The following is a 20469-nucleotide window of genomic DNA, read 5'->3' as shown; positions in this document are numbered from 1 at the left end:
AATGTGATTAAGGGATGTTGAATTAATAATAAATAATAACTGGTAATATAATGATATACCATCTGTATACTTAAGTATATACTTAAAATTATATGCACATAATATTATCCATAGATTTATTGTTTTACTTTTAGGGACAGTTTGGTTAGAGATATAAGAAATTTACTGCACTAATCTAAAAAAGGATTTCGGTAATGGTCAGGTAATATGAGGAATGCTCTTATTACTACCGTAAAAAATTATTAAAATAATTTTGATTTTATTATAATTTTATTTTTATTTATTAATTTTTTTAGACAAATATATCCTTACTTTTAATTAATCTAACCAGTCGCATCAAGCATATTTTAAAATAATTAAATTCAAGAATATATAAATAAAATAATATTTTTTTATTATCATTTATCAAATAAAATAATTATTTATATTTAATATATTTATCAAATATCTAGTAATTTCTCTTAATTTTTATAATAAAAGATTACTTTTACTTAAACTAAATACAGGTGCTATTTTATTGGTGATAAAGGAAGGGATATCTCAAGAGAATTTTGAAATTCATTCAGACTTATTTGTTTAATTTCTTTTAGGACATAAAATCATTATCGAAAGTTTCTCATTTGGAATCTATGTTTCGGTAAACATTCCAATAGAAAATAGTTATTACCCTAAATATAATTTTTGATAGAAAATATATAAGTAAAATGACTGCTTCTAAGGTGAAAAATCAAGTTAATAAAACTGATGAAACATTAAAACTTTTAAGGTAAAAGTTTGAGTTAACATAACTACTAAAAAATTAAAACTTTTAAAGTAAAAATCTATATAACTGTATTTTGAATTTACTTATCCAACTAATACGAGTAGGGTTTTCGGTTACCAAAAAAAAATGACTACTTCTGCGTTAATGACAAATGCCCAATTCAATAAATAAATATCAATGTTGAGCTTCAATATTCAAGTTTAAATAACATTGAGGAGTGATCATTCTATGCACACCAATTAACAAGCACAAAACCACAAACATTTTAAATTCATGAAAACAACTTCCATTTTACTCGAGTCCAACTTCTAGTCATTCTAAAATCCAACTCAAAGCTATCTAATGCACACCAAGAAACTTAATTACATCATGTTTAAACATTGACCATGATAGAAAACAACTAGTCCTACGTTCACATATTTGATATTCATCTTCAACCGGAGCTATCTTTGCAGGCACATTGAAAATAAGCAATTTGGATCAATTTCTGATAAACACCTTGTTCGAAGAAAATGTTTAAATCTCCAGAAATCACGCAATCATCGATGTTTGTTTGCCCAAATCATTGTTAGATACTATCCACGATTCACTTGCATCATGAAAGCAAAACCTGGAGGAGCAAAGAAATTGACCCAAGGATAAATAACATGCTAAAGGGCCAACTGGCCTTACAAAATGACTAGAGGATTGACAAACTTATCCACAGAAAGCAAAAGAATGATATCCTAACATCCTGGGAATTGTGTGACATGTAAACTATTTGAAAACTGTAAACATCACCTTGACTTTTGAAGTTCAGGTTACACACACACACACACACATACACACATACATACACACATACATACATACATATATATATATATATATATATATATATATATATATATATATATATATATATATATATATATATATATATTAAACAAATTAACCTAGCCCTAGCTACCATAACCCAAAATGTAATCTAACTCCATAGTTTTAACTTCAAAATTAAAAAGCAGTCCAAATCCAGCCAAGAAGGCCTGATCAAAACTGGTAGTCCATGATCATGTGAGCCAGTCTTATAAGCATAGATAGTCGACAATCTCACCTCCTTGGTTTCAGAAACTAAGTAATCCAACTGTTGACATCCATTTCAATTAGTTCTTTGGCAGTTGCTAAATTTATTCCTAATATCACTAACACCATAACAACCAACAATGCATCACAGCTGTCCAAACACAACCAGACAGCAATACATCACAATGCCCCATGTTGGTCAACATAATAATCAAGTTGGTCAATGTATAATTTGCATACATGGATACTAGCGATTAAGAGCTGTGTTATTCATTTCCGAAACCAAGAAGTTGAGATTGTCCTTAAGCCACGAGAAACAAACAAAAAGATCAACTTCATAATTTGAGCCAACCAACATTTACCATAAACCATTCATGCTTACTTTAAAACTAACCAATCATGGACTTCTTCACAGAATTTTTTTTTTCTTCACCCGCAAATTTGATATTGAATTTAAAACAGAGAAAAGACTGTTGTAATAGGAACTTTACAATCTTTTTAATAGGGATACTGCTATAATGACACCTGCCTTGGCTTTCTAGTTCAAGATTGCTGCTAACTCTCCTCAGACTAGGGCTCTTGTCATCTCATATACCATATAACGAAACATCGCTTCCAAAAATAATTATGGTGAAAAATTCCAGAACAAAAAGAATACCTTGTAGAAATATATGATTAATCATTTTCTCAAAAATTCAACCCTTTATCTAGAACATTCCACTTTATATAGATAGCTTATGCAGTTTCCAACACAAGATTCAGAAGTTTTCTACATTAAAATCTAGTTCTCGTCATTCTCTTTGGATTTCCAGAGACAGGTTACTGAAAGAACATCTACTGGTCTGACTTCCTTCTTCAAGATTGCCTCTCTCTCCTTAGACTAAGGCTCTTGACATAGCCCCAAAACAATATCGAAATCATACAAAATGTGAATCATGGATTTGTGCTCAATAATTCATAGATGTCAAATTAATAACAGTCTATCATCTAATATATAGAGGTGATTGAATAGCCTTAACTTCGACATTAATATGTGATATCTATGGCATTTTCCCCAACAATAATTTCCATTAGGAACTAGGAAACACAACGAGTCCTAAGGTCTCCAACCAAGCTTTTTAGAAGCTTAATTAAGGGCGGAAGACACAACTATATAACCTTACAAAGTGTAATAAAAGATAAATAAGACAATTGATGGTTTGATCTGAAAACCGAGCTACCTGATGGCAGTAAAGGCTTGTCTTTCACCATTCCAACTCAATCTCTCATTGTTTCTCTAACATATTGGAGGGTTGAAGTTCCTAGATACCAGATGACTCTAGGTGCAGAGCATTGGGTGGAAGTTCTAGGTATATGAAACTCAATTTTATATGATGTCCAGATTTTTGGTATTAAAGATATGGTTGTAAACCTTTATAAGCTTTCTAATGCTTCCAATTCATACCAATGTAATATGTGCATCAAATAATATCGTTAAAATATGAAGAAGCAATCAAACAAAGAATCGATGCAAACTCTTTCAAAAAAAAAAAATTTATGATTTACATAACTGTTAGTAAGAAAATCCTTTATGCATCATTTATGATTTACACAATTGTTGGAACAGTTGAATCCTATGTATAACTTATTTCATGTTAGAACCTTTGATGTGAGCAAGTTTTCCCCAATTCTATTGTCTTCCACTAGGATCAAACCATTGTTTCCCATAACACAAAGATGGATCATCTAGGAAAGGCCCAGCTCATACCAATGAGTAATCAACCAAGCAAACAATAACAATTGCCACGCTACCCTAGCGCATATAAAATGATCCATTGAAACATAGGAATAACCAAATTGAACACAATTATTATTGAGTTTCAAAGAAATCACTGTTTCCTATGTTACCTACATCTTTTACCCTTTATACAACATTTCAAAATAAACATTACAGCTTAAAAAACCATACAGATAATCAGAAACAGAAGAAGAACTGACTAAAAATAGGGGCAAATAACATATCAAATCATACAGAAGCCAAAATCATTCAACCAAGTCATTGGAAACAGAAAATTTCTCAATTTAACACCAATTCAGTAAAATAACACAAACAGAGTACAAGCAACCAAACATACAATGTGCATTGAATCCTAAAGATGGGGATATATATAAGTGGCAATCTATATTAACAGAATGAAATCACACATGCAAGATTAAGCATTTCACCTACAAAGTTGAATCACTTAGAAACCAAAAGAATTTCAGGTTTCTTCGCCTTGCTAGGTGTATTGACATTGGAAGATGAATTAGCCTGGCTGGCGGTGGCAGCAGCAGAGGCCTTTGCAGCTGCAGCAGCTCGCTCCCTAATATCAAGCCGAATCAAACTCCTAGTCCCTATAATTGCCTGAGGGACCAAATCATGAGAAGCCCTAGCATACAATCTCCGAATGGCAACTGAAGCCGAGTCCTTAACATCTTGAGAATTCATTGGCCCCAACAAACAATGCCCCAATATCCTCAAAACAGGCTGCAAAAATTCCCATGGTAAAGGAATCCTCAATCCCTTCAATTCAACATTTACATTTGCACCCCGGTTCTCTTCAATTCCCAATTTCTCCAAACCTTCAACAACCAAATCATCAATGTCATGGGCATGGCCATTTACATTTTCACCCTCAAAATCCAACTTATATTGACAATCACAATCTTGCCCAGCCCACGCCGCCGCGACTTTACAAAATTCAAGCTTAGACCAACTCGGCATCTGCGAGATGTTCTTATAGTAAGAATCAAAAGCGGTTCCAAGAATACAAGCACGCTTCGTTGACTTCACCGCAATCTGCGGCTCCAAAGGTGCCGACAATACTCCAACGGACGGCCTAGATTTGTTCTCATTAGCTGACTTAGTCGGCTTGTTACGAGGAGTGTTGTAGAGTGAGGGTTGAGATAAGTCCGGGATTTGCACGAGCAAGGCTTTTCCGGCACGTGACTTAACTTCAGAGCTATAAATCGCTAGAATTACAGCTTCAAATCCAGAGAGAGAAGGAATAGAAAAGGTTTTGTGGGAATGAATACGATAGAGATAAATAGCAGAGAGGAGAGGGACGAAAGAGAGGACGATGAGACGAAGGTGGGAATCGGACGAGAGATACGTGTCGTAAAGCCATTGGCACAGGGGATCAGAGCCGGAACCGGAGGAAGGAGCTGATAGGGCGGAGGAGATGAGTGAGTAGGCATCTGGAGAAGAGAGAAGAGAGAGAGCAGGACTGTCGGAGTCGGCGAGGGAGGAGAGAGAGAAAGAAGAGGAGGAAGAGGAAGAGGGAGAAGAGATAATGGATGCTAAGGCGAGAATTCGAGACCTGGCTTTGGAGACAGATTCCCACCAAGAGTGCATAGGGTCGTGATCGGAGGTGGTGGTGGTGGTGGTGGCGGTGGTGGTAGGGTGGAGAGTGGAAGAAGAGGTGGAAGAGGACGAAGGGGAGTTGGTAGAGTGGTGGTTGTGGCGACGATTGACAGTGAAATCCATGGCTGTTGGGGTTGGGATTTTGGGCGGCGATCAATAGGACCGTTGATGCCAAGCCTACTGCTAATTTAACAGATATTTTTGAGAGGGATTAAATTAACTTTTTATTCCTTGAATGTACAAATTATAGCTCCGCCGTAAGCGATGAGAAGAGAAGAAAGGCTTCCTTTGGAAGAGGTTAAAGTCTTACTAGTGATAAATCTTATATAATAATTATGGTCTAATTATTATAATTTAAGATTTATTTATCTAATAAATTCAAATAAGATTTTTTAAATATAAAAAAATATATAAATAATAATTTTCAATCCAAAATCTAATTAAAAATAATTAATTTTAACTGTAATTATTTCACTTTTGAAAAATTATTTTTTCAACCTCAATCTCCTTTCTCCGCTACCATTAGAGTCACCTCCAATTGTTCCCTTTGCATTTTACTTCTAGCATCCAATTGTCTTTAATCTTAGTTTCCTTTCTCCCTAACCATTGGACATCTTCTCACTCTTCTTTCTTGGTCACCTAAGACACCGATTGGGTTGCAATATGACAAATTGTCTCTCGATAGCCCAATGCAATATGAACCGATTGGGATGATACTACTTAGTTTGTGCCAACTCACGGCTTAGGAAATATATCTCTTGACAGCCTAATTGGTAGCGAAAATGAGTCTTTGATAAGTGTTAGGACAAAATTGATGATAAAGTAAAGAATTCTGGCTGTCTTCAAGCACCCTTAATCTCAATGCAACCATATCTAAAAGATTTTCCTTCGGGCTTTACTCATTCTTTTAATGAATATCAAGCAAAATTATATGAAATACACAATCCAAATAGATTATCAAATCCTTATATATCACAATGGATCTTGAAGAAAAGCATGAGACACGACATGGACACACTTACTTTTCAGTTCTTACTAGGAGTATGAGGAGGTAATCATGAACAACTACATTGTGGATCACAATTGATTCTCATTGTCGATCAACAGGGCAAATACTTGGTGAACTAACTGTATCATTCGAAAGAAAATGTAGTTGACAGACTACTCATATGGTAAAAAGGAAAGTCTTCCAACTGCTTTGTCGCTCCACCTTGCCTCCAATTGCTTCTAACCCTTAGTTTCCATGAGTGATGATTAGTGATTTTTGCGAACATAGTTACCTCTAACAATCAAATCCCTTTTTAACTTCTTAATTTCTATGGAGTTGTCACTGTTTTCTACTCCAACAACATTGCAATCAAAATCTCTAATCTCCAACCATCGGTGACATTGTCAATGCAAAGCTTCTACCCAAGGTAACCACATTGTACAAAGCAGAATCGAAGGTTTTGGTCTTGACTGATTACTTACCAACCAATTTTGTTCTAATAGTGGCATGTGTTAAATCAGACAAAAAAAAATTACTTTTTGATTTCTGAATATTTACTAGAGATGAATAATATTTAATTCCAAAATTTTATTAGATGTATTTTATGCCTTTCATATATATTAATTTTAAGATTAGTAATTATAAAAAATAAAATAAAATATCATTAGTGGTAATGTAGCCAACGAATTACCCAGTGCAATCCTAATTTAATCACATTCAGGATGGTGCGATTTGGTCGAAAACACACTTGGGATGATGGGATCCAATCAAATCTCACCTATCTTGGTTGAATCACACCCCACACTAGGAAAGTGATATAACACTGAGATAGTGTGGTCCTAACTAGAATCACACATTTACACCCTAACGTGTGATTCCAATTTAATTACATCCTTGTACCTTGTCAATGTGATTCTTGTAAGACGCACCAAAAACACTATTTTAATCATTTATAGTTGCGATGTTTCAAAATAATCTTGTGTTGGTTAAAATTTTGATTTTTCAATTAAAAATAATAGTTAAAGTGATAAATTTTCAAGTTGGTCATGACTTTGAGTCATACAATTTCCCACATAAAAGAATGCAGTAATATCTACCAACTTTCATGAATGGTGTTTTGCATTGGGTTATGGTTCTAAGTTGCAAAATTGCCAAAAATGCAATAAAGTGCCGGACATGAACCAATTTACTATAATATACAATATTTGGTTAATTCTTAAAAAAAAAAAAAAAAAAGAGAGAGAGATAATCAAGAAGTTCTATATGTCTATGTAAAAGAGATAAAAGATCATATGTGCTTAATAACATGTTTAAACAAGTAGTTTGTGATTCATCTAAATTCATATAATTTCTGATAAAATACGGTGTTTTGTTATTAGTTTACATAATTTATGAAAAAAATTACCTAAGCACCCTTAAATTTTTGTTTCGATCAACTTTTTGATCTAACCTTTAATTTAGTTTATAGTTTATTTCTCTCTGTATATTGTGTAAAAAATGTTAATGTGACAGATAATTTTACGATAATAAAAGATTATACATATTGTGTAAAAGATTATACGATAATAAAAGACTTAGAGTTAATGTTTTTAAAAACAGATTGGTGATTGAATTAGTTGTCTCACTGATTTATGGTTTGATCGAGAACTGGTCAGTTCAAATTATTATCAAATTATAATGAATAGATTTTGTTTAAAAATTTGTGAAAAACAAAATCAATTAGGATACTTATACCTATGATGATTTGAATATATTATTTCTAAGAAGTAACAATTATTCATTTGATTTTAATGAAACAATTAAAATAAAAAAAATGTCTCAATTTCATGATACAAAAAAAAAAATTCTGCAAGTTATTATCTATAGAGGATATTTTAATAGATATGAGATATTTTTTTCTTCTTTTTACTTTTATTTTGAACTTATTTTTCCTTAAAAACCTTTAGAAATTCATCCAATTTAATCTAAAATAATCAAATCAATTAGAAATAATTAAAATTTTCAAAAATACCCTAAATTTTGGTTAAACTCAATTCTGTTGGTTTTAACCAATTCACCAATTTTGACTGAATCAATGAATAAACCGCTTTTTAATATTAACTAGATTGGACTTAGAGCCAGTTCTTGGTTCAACTAGTTTAACTGGCTTGTCCAGTCCAGTTTTCAAAACAATGCTTAGAGTAAGGGTGCTTGATCATTCTTCAATTAGCAATTGAGTTTTTCGTATGATTGGTTTATTTTAATGGCCAAAGGATTATTTCTCACTCAAATTTTAACTCAATCTCAAAAACACATATATGACAGATGAAAAACTCATACACTCATTCATAAGCTAACAATTGTTAAAAATTTTATCCAAAAACCTTAAAACCTAAAAAATTTATATCATTCCCCCATAGTTTAGAAAACTAACAATTTTTCCTATGATTAAACTTTAAAAAATTCATTTCCTCCCCCATTTATAGGTTTCATCTTTGGTCAACAATCTTCTCAATTCCAACCAATGATCTTCTCTGATGAAAGACGACCATTTATCATTCATATCAAAAAGAAGCAACAAAGAACAACACTTTGTTGTCCTTCGTGGTGGTGGGTGATTGTCCTTAGTGACTAGATCCAAAAGATTGGTGAAAATGTTGGTCATAGGCTGAAATGGTGGTGGCCACAAAAGAGAAACAAATCCCAGGAATGAAATTTAAATTTTTCAAATTTTGAGAATAAAGGTGAAATGTTAGGTTTTTAAATATAGAGGGAAGATAATGATATTAACTTTTAAGATTTTATAGTTTAGAGATAAAATAATGATTTTACTGTTATTTTTAATTAAAAAATTTAATAATAATTAATTTATAAGTAGATATTTGAATTTTTTATTTATTGAAGTAATGTTTTTTATACCAGGGAAGAAAATAGCCATTTAGCCTATTTTAAGCTAATAACCATGCCCTATAAACTATTGTCAAAAATTTTGTTGCAGTCAATAATCTGGCCATGCATTTATTATTGTCCCATTTAATTAATTGTCTCATTAATTTTTTAAGCCATAATAACATTCTCATTAAATTTGGTAACCATAAATAACTATAACTAGAACTCTCTCTCTCTCTCTCTCTCTCTCTCTCTCTCTCTCTCTCTCTCTATATATATATATATATATATATATATATATATATATTCTCTTCATCAAATTAGGGTTGCTCAATTCATGGCACTGAAAATAACAATTGGGTTCTACCACCTTTTCTTCCTAATAATTCTACAAGTTATCAATGGGTTTGAAGGACAAAAGGGTTTTGAAGATCTTGATATAGATCAGCAACTCAAGATTTTGAACAAGCCATATATCAAAAGCATTAAGGTATTTAATCTTCTAATTTCTCATGAATTTCCATGAAAGCATTAATTTGACAAAGTAATTATTTTGATTTTAGATTGAAGGAGATACATTCGATTGTGTCAATATCACAAAGCAACCTGCTTTTGATCACCCTTCACTGAAAGGCCATGAAATCCAGGTACATCTAAACGTGATTTGATAGAATTGATGATAAAAAATAGGTTCTTATTTTTTTAATTTTTAATTTTTAATTTTTTTTATATGTCATTTTATTTTTGAGAATTAAAAAATATTAATAATTATTAATACATTTTATTTTTTTATAATATTATATTTATTAATTATAGATATATTTTAGGTTAATTGGGAGACATTAATAATTAATATCCTAAGAATCCAAAAGATATTATTTGAAAAATAAAAATTAATATTATATTTTTGAAAATGAACATGCATTCATTATTAATGTGTTTTATATTTCTTATGATATTATTAACCCCTTATTATAATTAAACAAGTAATTTTGATTGCTAGGTACTTCATTAATCTTCATAACTAACCCACACATCTTGCTTAAATGAAACATCTCCACAGATGAACCCTAGTTCATCCTTGAAAGACATGGTACCTGCAACTTCACCATCAACCAAGAAATATGTTGGAATAAAAATTACAGATTGCCCATTTCAAACTGTTCCCATCAGGAGGACACTCAAGGAAGATTTAGTGAGGCTTAAAACGTTTATGAAGAGCGCCAGAATGAAAAATGTTCATCCAAACATTGCAAGGCCTCCTGGTTTCCATGTAAGTTTCTTTTTTCTTGATTCAGCTTTCTCCATTCAACATCGATCATACCGTCCATAATTTTATACATTTAATTTTTGTTGTCAGTATGCAACATTAATACTGCGAAGCATTCCAAGTAAAAGGTATTTTGGAGGCCAGACAACTATCAATATACAGAATCCAAGCGTTAAAAATGGCCAACTCAGTGAAGCATTCATGCGAATTCAAGGGGGAACTGCAGATTCCATTCAAACAGGATGGATGGTAATATATATAATATTTATGTGTTATTTTTTATAAATACAATAAAACCATATGTACAATTTTTTTTGTACAAACAACGGTGTATCATAATATGATTGTATTTTATTTTATCTTTAATTTTTAACTATCCAATCATATAATGACATGTCGTTGTTTGCACACGTAATATTACTCTTACAAATATATTAATTTAATTTTTTAAGGCCAAATGACTAATTCCCACCCATACTTTGATTTTTATATGTTAAGTTTGAAAAAATCAACTGTTAATTAAGTTATAGTTAAAGGGTATTTATGTCTTTTTCTAGATATTATAATAAAGATATATTATGAGGTGTCAATATTATTTTATAAAAATTTACTAATGGTAAATGAGTATTTTTCTTTATTTTATTTAAAAAATTATTATAATCATCTTATATATTTTAATAATAAAATATAGTTTTAATAATTTATAATATCGTGTTTACATATTTTAATTATTGTGTATTTTGGTATTTAATTGTCAATTTTAAAACTATTAATGAACATATTAAAATTTTAAAAGTTTTTAAAATACCTCAAATTTTTTTTTAAATTTTAAAATCTCTTAAAATTTTTATTAACATCTCTAATATTTATTTTAAAAAATATAATTATATGTCATAAATACCCTTATTTATATTTATATCAATAATTTTTTTTGTTATTTTAATTAAAATTAATATAAATTAAAAATAAAATTACTTTGATAAAAATTGGGGAGCACAATGTTAATTAACTTGACGGTTTTCTTTGTCATATAAATAATTTTAGAACAAAGTTAACAATTTTTTTAACGTATGGGTGGGAAATTGACCTTTTCAAACCAAACGTTGAGAATCGTAACTTCACCAAACCTTGGGATGAAATTAGTTCATTGGCCATTTTTTTAACTCCCAAGTTTTGTTTATTTTGAATCATAATGCTTAGGTGAATCCAACGCTACAAGGTGATAATCTCACTAGACTGTTTTCCTTCTGGACTGTAAGTATTCGTGTTACTTTCTTCATTGTTATCACATTGCACTCAGAAACCAAGTCTTATTTATTTATTTGTTTCTCTAGAGTGGCAAAAGTGGTTGTTTTGATATGCTATGTCCGGGATTCATTCAAGTTGACAAAGAAATCTCTCTCTCCACTGCATTTCGCAATATCTCTGTCTATGGAGGCCAACAATTTGATTTCAACTTTCTTGTATTTCAGGTACCCTTTTCAAACTACCCTCTTCCAACACAATGGATTTGCTTAAATCTGTTACTATGATTGACAGGATGTAGAAAGCAGGAATTGGTGGCTTAAAGTAGGTGACAGGCATATAGGCTATTGGCCAAAGTCCCTCTTCACTTATTTATCAGGGTCAAGTGTTACGGAGGTTTTATGGGGCGGAGGGGCATTCAGCATCCCGAAGGCGAATGTTACAAGTCCAGCCATGGGAAATGGTCATTTTGCAGAAGAAGGTTTCAAGAAGGCTGCCTATGTGCAAAGTATTAGAATTGTAGACGAATTCAACACACTCAGGCCTCCCGATACGCGATTAATGCAATTATTCAGTGACAACCCTAGTTGTTACACCATACGTCCTTTTATGGATGCATTTAGATTCCTATACGGGGGCCCCGGAGGAAACTGTGGACTGTAATGTAACTGGCTTTTTATGAAATAAAAGTGGTAATATTTAAATGGATTTTAGTATTTTTTTAAAGTTAAAAACAAACAATATATGGAGACTTATTTTGATAACTTTCATGGTATAAGAGAAAGTTTCATATATAAGAGAGTATGAGTAGTTTGAATGACAAAATATGAGACTCTATGTATAAGAGAGTATGAATTCAAATATTTTTTTATGATATATCAAAATTAAACTCTTAACTTACTTGATTCAATGGTTTTTTATTTTTTCCGAGGAGGTTCAGTTGTTTGCCATTTCCCATCAATAGTTGCTGTAGTATCCAAATTTGGAAAGAACTAAGAGTATATTGGTAAATCAGTTCTAGTATTGTTCCTAAAAAATACATGTTTTTCTAAGGGATCCTATAGTAAGTGGGCAATTTAGAAAAAAAAAATTATTATTATCTTATTAAATGAAATAATAATTTTCTAAATTCTATTGTAATATAGAAGGGAAAGACTATCTCTAAATTATATATTTTATTTTCGGGTTATTAACATATTTTTAGGGGTAAATCAGTATAATAACCAAGATTTAAGGACTAAATCAGTATAATAAAAAAAATTAAATGTATAAGATTTTATCTTTATCACTAACATTTCAACAAAAACCCTAAAATCCTTTAACTTCAACTTTCATTATTTTATCCCACAATCTTATATCCAAAATTTCACATAAAAAATATGAAATTAAGTGAAGAAGATCAATATGTGTATGTTTTTTTGTCTTTTTAAGTTAACGAATTGTTATATTGTAAGAAAAATGTGTATACTTAGGAGATTTGAATTATTTTTAGGTATATTTCATAAGTTTGTCATATATACTAAACTTTAAACTTGTATACCAAACTTCGAATGGGGTATGTGCAAGATTTTAAAATATAAGTGGGTTTAAGAAATTTTCACTATCATATTCAAGGGTGTATATGCAAAATGTAGAAGCTAATTTTTTTTTCAATAGTTCAACTCCTTACACATTCTTTAACAATCAAATTAATATTGTGGCGAAACACATCCCTAATAGGAATATTGTCTTTCCCAATGCAGATTTAATTTCTTTTTAATATAAAAAATTGTTATTACGGTAGCAATTACTATGACTTTTCCTTAAAAATTCTAATACTTTATCAATTTTACTAATTCCTCTTTTTAACACTTGTTATTATCTAAGAGATGTATTATAACATTTTGAAATTTTTGTTTTTAAAAAAAATTATATTCTTTTTTAACTTTCAAACTTAATTTATTATAAAGTTTCATAATTTTTTTCTAGTTGAATTTTACTAACAAACCTATATTGTGGACAAAAAATGAATTTTATATTTCAATGTCACTTCACCCAATTTAGTCTTTGAATGTTCTTTCGATTTAATAAAAATATATATTTTAAAAATGAATTTTGGAATAAAAATATATGTGAGTTGACATAAGAATTAGTAGAAGCAAAAAAATAAGAATATTTTGTGAGGAATGAAAAAGATTTGAGGGTTTTTATAGTATAACTTTTTTTATTTTCACTTTTCCCCCACCCACAATTAGTCTGACCATTGTGGGAATGGTCAATCAACAATCATCCAATTTGGGCCTTGAGACTTAATCCAACCTAGATCCGTTCATCCCCTCCTCCAACTCATCCAATTTGGGCCTGCTTCCCAAATATTTGTTGGAGCTTTATCCCGGGCTTAGAGCCCAAACTTTTTGTCTACCTCTAAGTCGGACATAAAATCTGACCACACAATTCGAGTTTGGTATCTTTGTGGTAGGAGATTATTTCTACTTTTGAAAATCACATCACATGCTGCTTTACAAAAACATGAAAAAAAAGAAAAAAGGGGGCAACTTCCAAAAAGTAGAAGAAGAAGCTCCTTTATGTTATGGCCCCAGACTCACATCAAATTAGGGTTTTTGTTTTTGAGGATAAAGTCCAAGTTAGGCTTCAAGACCTTGTAATATTTAATTATCTTCTCTATCTTTTCAAAAATAGAAAAAAACCCAAAAAAAAAAAATCAAAATAAAGAAATACAAAAATTTGCCTACCAAATTTCTCGATATTCAAAATATATCTATAAAAAAAGAATTTATAGAATTGTCCGAATTAACGAAAATATGTATGTAATAACAATCAATAAACTTACGCATACATAGTTTTTTTATATAATTTAGATATACAAGTATTATTTTATCATGCGATTAGATAATTTTAAATTAAAAATAAAATAATACTTAATCACATTATAACATATTATCCATATATTCAAATTATATATAAAAATATATATACATAATATTACTCAATAAATATATAATAATGTAAGATTGGAAAGTGAAAAAGAAAACAATAAGATAAATCTTCAAAATTACTAATTTTATATTGCATAATATATAATTATAACAGGCCTTTTTTTTTACTTGCGTTATCATATTAAAGTTACTATCGTCAAAACCAAATCCTATGCGGCCCCCAATGTTTGATGAACTACCCAATTCCTCTATTCAAGTTTTAAAAAGTTATATTCTCATCCATTTATCAATATTAAATGTTAATTTTAACAATTAAAAGGTATTTTCATTATTTTGTCTAAATATTATAATAAAGAACTTATTTTATCTCTGAGGTTTTAACTTATTATGATAACACCTTTGTCAAATTGAATAATAAGCAATATTGAGAGTGTAAATATCTTTTTAAAACTTGTAAAGAACAAATGGATATTTTCATATTTTCAACTTATTTTGTTTTAAAAAATTATTATATTTACTTTTATATATTTTAAAACTATAATTTTAACCAATATAGTATTTAATATGACATTTATATTTTCAATATATTATATTTTATTAAATTCTTTGAATATGATTGTTATTTTTAAAATTATTGATGAACATGTTAAAATTTTAAAAAATTAAAAAGCACCCCAATTTTTTTTGGATTTCAAAATCTCCTCTTAAAAATTTATTAATACCTATAATATTATAAAAAATTATATTTTATCTCAAACATATAATTGCACCTTAATTTATTTTTTTTCAGATTTAAAACTTCACCTGGCCCCAAAAGTAGTATTTATTGAAAATTGGTATGACATCAATTCAAAAATAAAAAACAGAATTGCAAAATAAAAGAATAATTATTATTATTTTTGTTAATTTAGTGAAAAATAATTTTCATGAGCCTCCTCGCACTGTGTTGTAAGTTGTAAAATATGAATAAAATTATATATATTTATTTTAAATAAATATATATTAAATATATTATTATATAATTTAATAATTTTAAATTAAAAATAAAATAATATTTAATTATATAATAATATATAAATAAATATATATATATATATATTTATTTATTTATTTATTTATCTGACAAAATAAGGTAGCACAATGTTGCTGGTATAATATATGTGATATGAAAGGCGAAGATAACAAAGCAATGGGGTCTTAATTCTTTCAGAGAATCCAACTGTAACTTTACAAGATTCAACAACCTCCCTCTCCTATTTCAAAGTTAGGTTTTACCGCATGTTCCTCCGCTAATTCAAGCGCTCGACCCCTCTGGTTTCCTTCTTGCAACACACCTGAACTAGCTGAGAGACCCCATTTTCCTTTTTTTTTTTTTTGGTCGCCGCCTCATGTTTTTGGTCAAGTTTCATTGATGGGTTTTGTATTTCAGAGGCTTTTCTCAAATGGTTAAAGATTTTTTTTTCGGAAACTTTGGGAAAATCGGTTATTTTATGGTCTCTGGCTGGACTTTTTGAGAAATGGAGTTTTTGGTTTGATGGGTTTGGCTGTACATGAGTTGTTTTTTATTGGGTATAGCTTGTAATTATGATAAATTAGGCTTTTATTTTCTTCTTGTTACGTTGTTGCTGTTCTTGATAAGTGGGGATTTTTTTTTTTTTTGTGGGAATGGGGTCTGTTCAATGATGGGCTTCGTAGTAAAGAGGTTGCTTTCAATTGAGTAGAGTTTAGGTATCTGTTCACAAATGTGTGTGTTGTGCAGTTGCTGTTGTTTGCGACACCGGTATTGTTTGATTATCTGAAGATTTTATAGACTGAGAAAGGTTGCATTACATTAATCTGTTTGATGAACTGGTTCATTTGTTATTTTCTTTGTAGTTTCGATTGATTATTCTTTGTTCGAGCTCAACAGTGTTTTTTAGTTCCGGGGAATTGGATACTGATATTGCACTGTGGTTTTTTTTACTATTGGCCTGAAATGGTGGAGTACTTCATTTTCTAAGATTCTAAGATTTAGAAATAGGTATCAAGTTTGGATTCATCTATTGTTCTCTTCAGGTTTCTGTTAGTCAAAGTCGACCTAAAGGGAAACTGCTGTTTTGCGAAATTTGGTTTGTGTTTTCTTCTGTGAAAGAGAGATCACAAATGGATTTGTGGTTTGTTGTAGCTGCAGCAGCTGCTGGATATTTAGCCAAGTATTGGCAGAATGTTTCTAGGGATAACTTGTCAAAGTTGTCTTCAAAGGGTCCAAACATTGAGAAATCTGAGTCTCCTAGCAGCTCCTTTTGCAGTTTGGCACAGAGGACAAATCTAGACAAAGATGTTTCTATGGATAAGAGAAAAGTTTTGGACCATAGTTATTCTGATAGGCATGAATCAGATGGTGTTTCAGTTGCAGAAGTAGCTTCTACTGGTAAGATTGATAGTGAAAAGCTTGGAGGCTTAGGAAATTATGAATATTGTGATTTACTTTCAATATCCACCTTACCACCCATATTGTTGCATGGGGAAAACCTAGAAGAAAGTGGATTGAATGGTGATATCGTTGATGATTCTGGTAACCCTTCTACATTGGATATGGGTTACTTTCATGGTTCTGGGATGCACAGAAGCTCTCTTAGATATAAACATTCACATCGCCATTTTGTCAAACCTCAAAATTCCTTTGAAAGTTGCCTTATGGCTGAGCTACACCCTAAACACATGAAAATGGAAGAGTTTGTTCTTAGTCCCCTTCCATCACCATCAATTCCAACTGTTAGGCCATTGCATGTAACTGATGGAAGCTGGATAATTAACAGAGCAAGCAGCGATTTTGGAAGTGCAAGGTTTAGGATTGATAGTAATATGCTGCATAATGAAGCCCATTCAGGAAAGTGTGAAAACGTACTAGGAGTTCCTCCGCTACCCCAAATCAGCTCTTTGGATGTCCCTAAGAAGATGAAATTTAAGTCGGGAAATGGCCAGGTTGGAAGGTTGAGCAGTTCCAGTAACTTTAGTAATGGATCACTATTTCGCACTCAAGGTAGTATGTTTTACTCTTCTTTTTGAAGTTACCTTTTCAGTTAATCACCAACGTACTATTATGAAGGGAATTTATTTTTCTTTTATTATTCATACTGTATTGTCTACAACTTAACTTCCCAAGTAGTCGTTGCAAATAAACACCACCTTTACTCACTCCATTTTCTGTTTCTATACTGTAAAGGTAATATCTTGTATGTTGAGAAAGTCTGAAGATACCTTTTACTACAAGCTGAAGAAGAGAACAAATTCATTATTTTTGAGACTGTAGTTGTCTATATAGTTTTGCTCTATGCAGTTGTCAGTCCAAGAGACAGTGTAGGGTTAAGATTACCCTAGGATGGTAGCAATTGAAGTACTTCTAGGTCATGGTCTTAACCTTGGAGATAGCAGTTTGACAGTTTCTAGAACAATATCCTTTCCATTTTCAGCCTTAAAAATTTGTTTCTAGAGACTGGTCATAATTTTACAAATATGGAAAACTCATTGTTTACATATAAAATGAAAAAAGAGAGAGAGAGGGAAAAAAAAGTAAACATCTGCTAGGATGTACCTCTCAAAAAAAACAAATATCTTTGACATGATTCATCTGCACTGATGGCCTCACATTGCATTCTGATTAGAGAATTTTGTATTTGACATTCTTATCATGGACATTTAACCGGTAATGTATACATATTTGCAAATAGTTCAATAGCAACTACACAATTGTATCTTTTAGGGACTTCTGTTCTGCACAGTTTATATCATGTATCCACTACCTCATTCATCTATTCCATGGATGTTTCTTCTCTAGTTCTTACAAAATTCTTGTGCTCATAATTTTACACTCTTCAGGTTCACAGGATGGAACAGCTCTCTTTTGTCTTGGAATTTTCATTGGTGTAATATTCTCTTTCTTACCAAATAAAAGAGAAGTATACAAATTGAAGGAGTTGTTGAGGCAAACAGACAACTTGGTCCAAGATCTACAAGAGGAACTTGCGATGAAAGATTCATTGACTGTGAAGGAACTAGCTGTTGAGAATTACAAATCACCAGATACATGTGACAATTCCTTTCATGAGAGCATGACAAATACTTTTCGCCCACAACAATTGGACATAAAGTTTGATGATAAAGAATTGTGTGATAAGAAAACTGATGAGGGATCAGAAGCTCTGAGTAAAATTGAAGCAGAGCTTGAAGCTGAACTTGAGAGGATGGGACTAAATATGAATTCATCTAGCTTGGATAGAAGATTGTGTGATTGTGATGAGGTAAGTGTCACTGTTTTTCTTAGAATTTGGCAGAGATTAATAGATTAGTATCATGTCAACTTGTGTGATGAACTATTTAAGATTTTTCCATCCTGATGTTGGTGTAGTGATTCAGGTGTCCACCTTTTGTAGGCTTCGTGTATGACATTTTAGCCCATACTTGAGCAACCATTCTTTGGGGCTTTTCCAATGCAGATTATACAAATTATTTAATTTGAATCAAACAGTCAATAACTGGAATGTGTGCTGGATTGATTTCTCTTAGTGTATGATGTTTTAGCCCATGTTTAAACAACCATATTTTGGGGCTCTTCTCTACAATACAGATTAATTTGAATCAAACTGTCAATAATTGAAATATGTGCTGGATTGATTTCTCTTCTCAGCCACAGAACTAGACATAAGTTGTGATGTTTGGATCTGAGTGTGTTTGTATGCTTTCTTCTATTTTTGGTCAATATTGAGAGTATTAAAAATGCCTTAAGATTCATATGTCATTTGGTTGCGTCCTCAGTATGCTAAACACCTTCTTCCTAATCTTGAGTTTCAGATGTCATAAAACAGTAACAATACACCTTGACAAAAAGGTTGATATATGTATAAAATCCTCTAATTGTAAATAGTGAGAACCTATACCTGTTTATGTTTTCTGTAATTAATAGTTTTTTCTTGGGTGAGCTGATTTCAGTGAGCTGTTTATTTTTGTGAGGGCTAATTGAGCTTATAATATATACAGCTTGACCCAGACTTTGAAGCAGATTTAGCTCAAGGTGAATTGAGAACTGACATGATCAATAAGCAATTTGCTGACCAACCTGAGTCGGATAAAGATGCAAGTGGAACCTCCACAAGTCATTCTGCCAATTATGAAGTCTCGCCCCGGGAGCTGAGCTTGCGTCTGCATGAAGTGATTCAATCAAGATTGGAAGCCCGTGTGAAGGAGCTTGAAGCAGCCCTTGAGAACAGCCACTGGAAGTTGAAATGCTTGGAATCCAAGGAAAAGAACTCTTGGAGGAAGTTATCTAGCAGTGAACTTAGATATTCTTCCGATGAAGAAGGTTCTATATTTAGTGAATACAATTCCACAGCTGAACCTGTAGTTATGAATTTATCAGGGGAAGCTCTAGATGCATACAATGAGGCTTATGATGAACAAATGAAGGCAAATGAGTCAGAAGAAGAGGATTCACCATCAGGGTTTTATGAAAAGAATTGTCATGATGGAAGGGTAAATGGTTCTTTGGCACATCTAACACACAATACGGAGATAATATCAAAAGAATCCAATTATAATCTAGGTGGTGATGATAACAGTGACTTTGATGATGAGATGCAGAAGCAACTGATAAAACAAATAGTAGAGAAAACCAGGAAAGGTTCTCCAGCAGTTCTGAACGCTCAAAAATGGTTGTTTTTTATGGAAAAAGATGAGCACTGAAATGAAACAAAACAAATTTTTGCAGTGTGTATATAGTAATAAGGGGTTAGACCAACCACTCAATTGTTGATTCTAACTTGTACAATAATACCTTATTACAATACCAGTGTTCGTACTGATAACATCTCTCAATTAAAACGGAGGTGATTGTTTCCTTCATAGTGTAGCATTTCAGGCATTGGCAGTAGTACTAATTGGACCCAGAAAAGGTATATTTTTAAGTCATTTATCAGAACA

The 20469-nt window shown here is 31.2% G+C and overlaps 3 protein-coding genes across 4 annotated transcripts; 2 read left to right on the top strand and 1 right to left on the bottom strand.

The window, feature by feature from the left end:
• Positions 1-1033: 1033 nt before the first annotated feature.
• Positions 1034-5512, bottom strand: LOC123212048 (uncharacterized serine-rich protein C215.13-like). Of its 2 annotated transcripts, none has more exons than XM_044631074.1 (2): positions 4031-5512; positions 1034-1373 (listed from the first exon to the last, which is right to left on the bottom strand). In XM_044631074.1, the coding sequence occupies exon 1, from the start codon at positions 5328-5330 to the stop codon at positions 4044-4046; it is 1287 nt and encodes a 428-aa protein (XP_044487009.1). In that variant the 5' UTR covers positions 5331-5512; the 3' UTR covers positions 1034-1373; positions 4031-4043. The 2 variants fall into 2 exon arrangements, with proteins under 2 accessions (XP_044487009.1, XP_044487010.1); XM_044631075.1 differs by having other exon boundaries at positions 4035-5512.
• Positions 5513-9389: 3877 nt separating this feature from the next.
• On the top strand, positions 9390-12286 carry LOC123212442. The gene is made up of 7 exons (XM_044631582.1): positions 9390-9553; positions 9627-9710; positions 10127-10336; positions 10424-10582; positions 11534-11587; positions 11668-11805; positions 11873-12286. Exons 1-7 carry the CDS (start codon positions 9401-9403, stop codon positions 12239-12241), a joined length of 1167 nt encoding a protein of 388 aa, XP_044487517.1. The 5' UTR covers positions 9390-9400; the 3' UTR covers positions 12242-12286.
• Positions 12287-15661: 3375 nt separating this feature from the next.
• LOC123211300 lies at positions 15662-20391 on the top strand. Its single transcript, XM_044629926.1, has 3 exons — positions 15662-17536; positions 18373-18794; positions 19531-20391. Exons 1-3 carry the CDS (start codon positions 16657-16659, stop codon positions 20230-20232), a joined length of 2004 nt encoding a protein of 667 aa, XP_044485861.1. The 5' UTR covers positions 15662-16656; the 3' UTR covers positions 20233-20391.
• Positions 20392-20469: the final 78 nt, after the last annotated feature.

Source organism: Mangifera indica, chromosome 3 (assembly GCF_011075055.1).
Source record: "Mangifera indica cultivar Alphonso chromosome 3, CATAS_Mindica_2.1, whole genome shotgun sequence".
Classification (NCBI taxonomy): Eukaryota; Viridiplantae; Streptophyta; class Magnoliopsida; order Sapindales; family Anacardiaceae; genus Mangifera; species Mangifera indica.
Note: the sequence above shows the minus strand (reverse complement) of the source record. Positions and strands in the feature narration are given on the sequence as shown.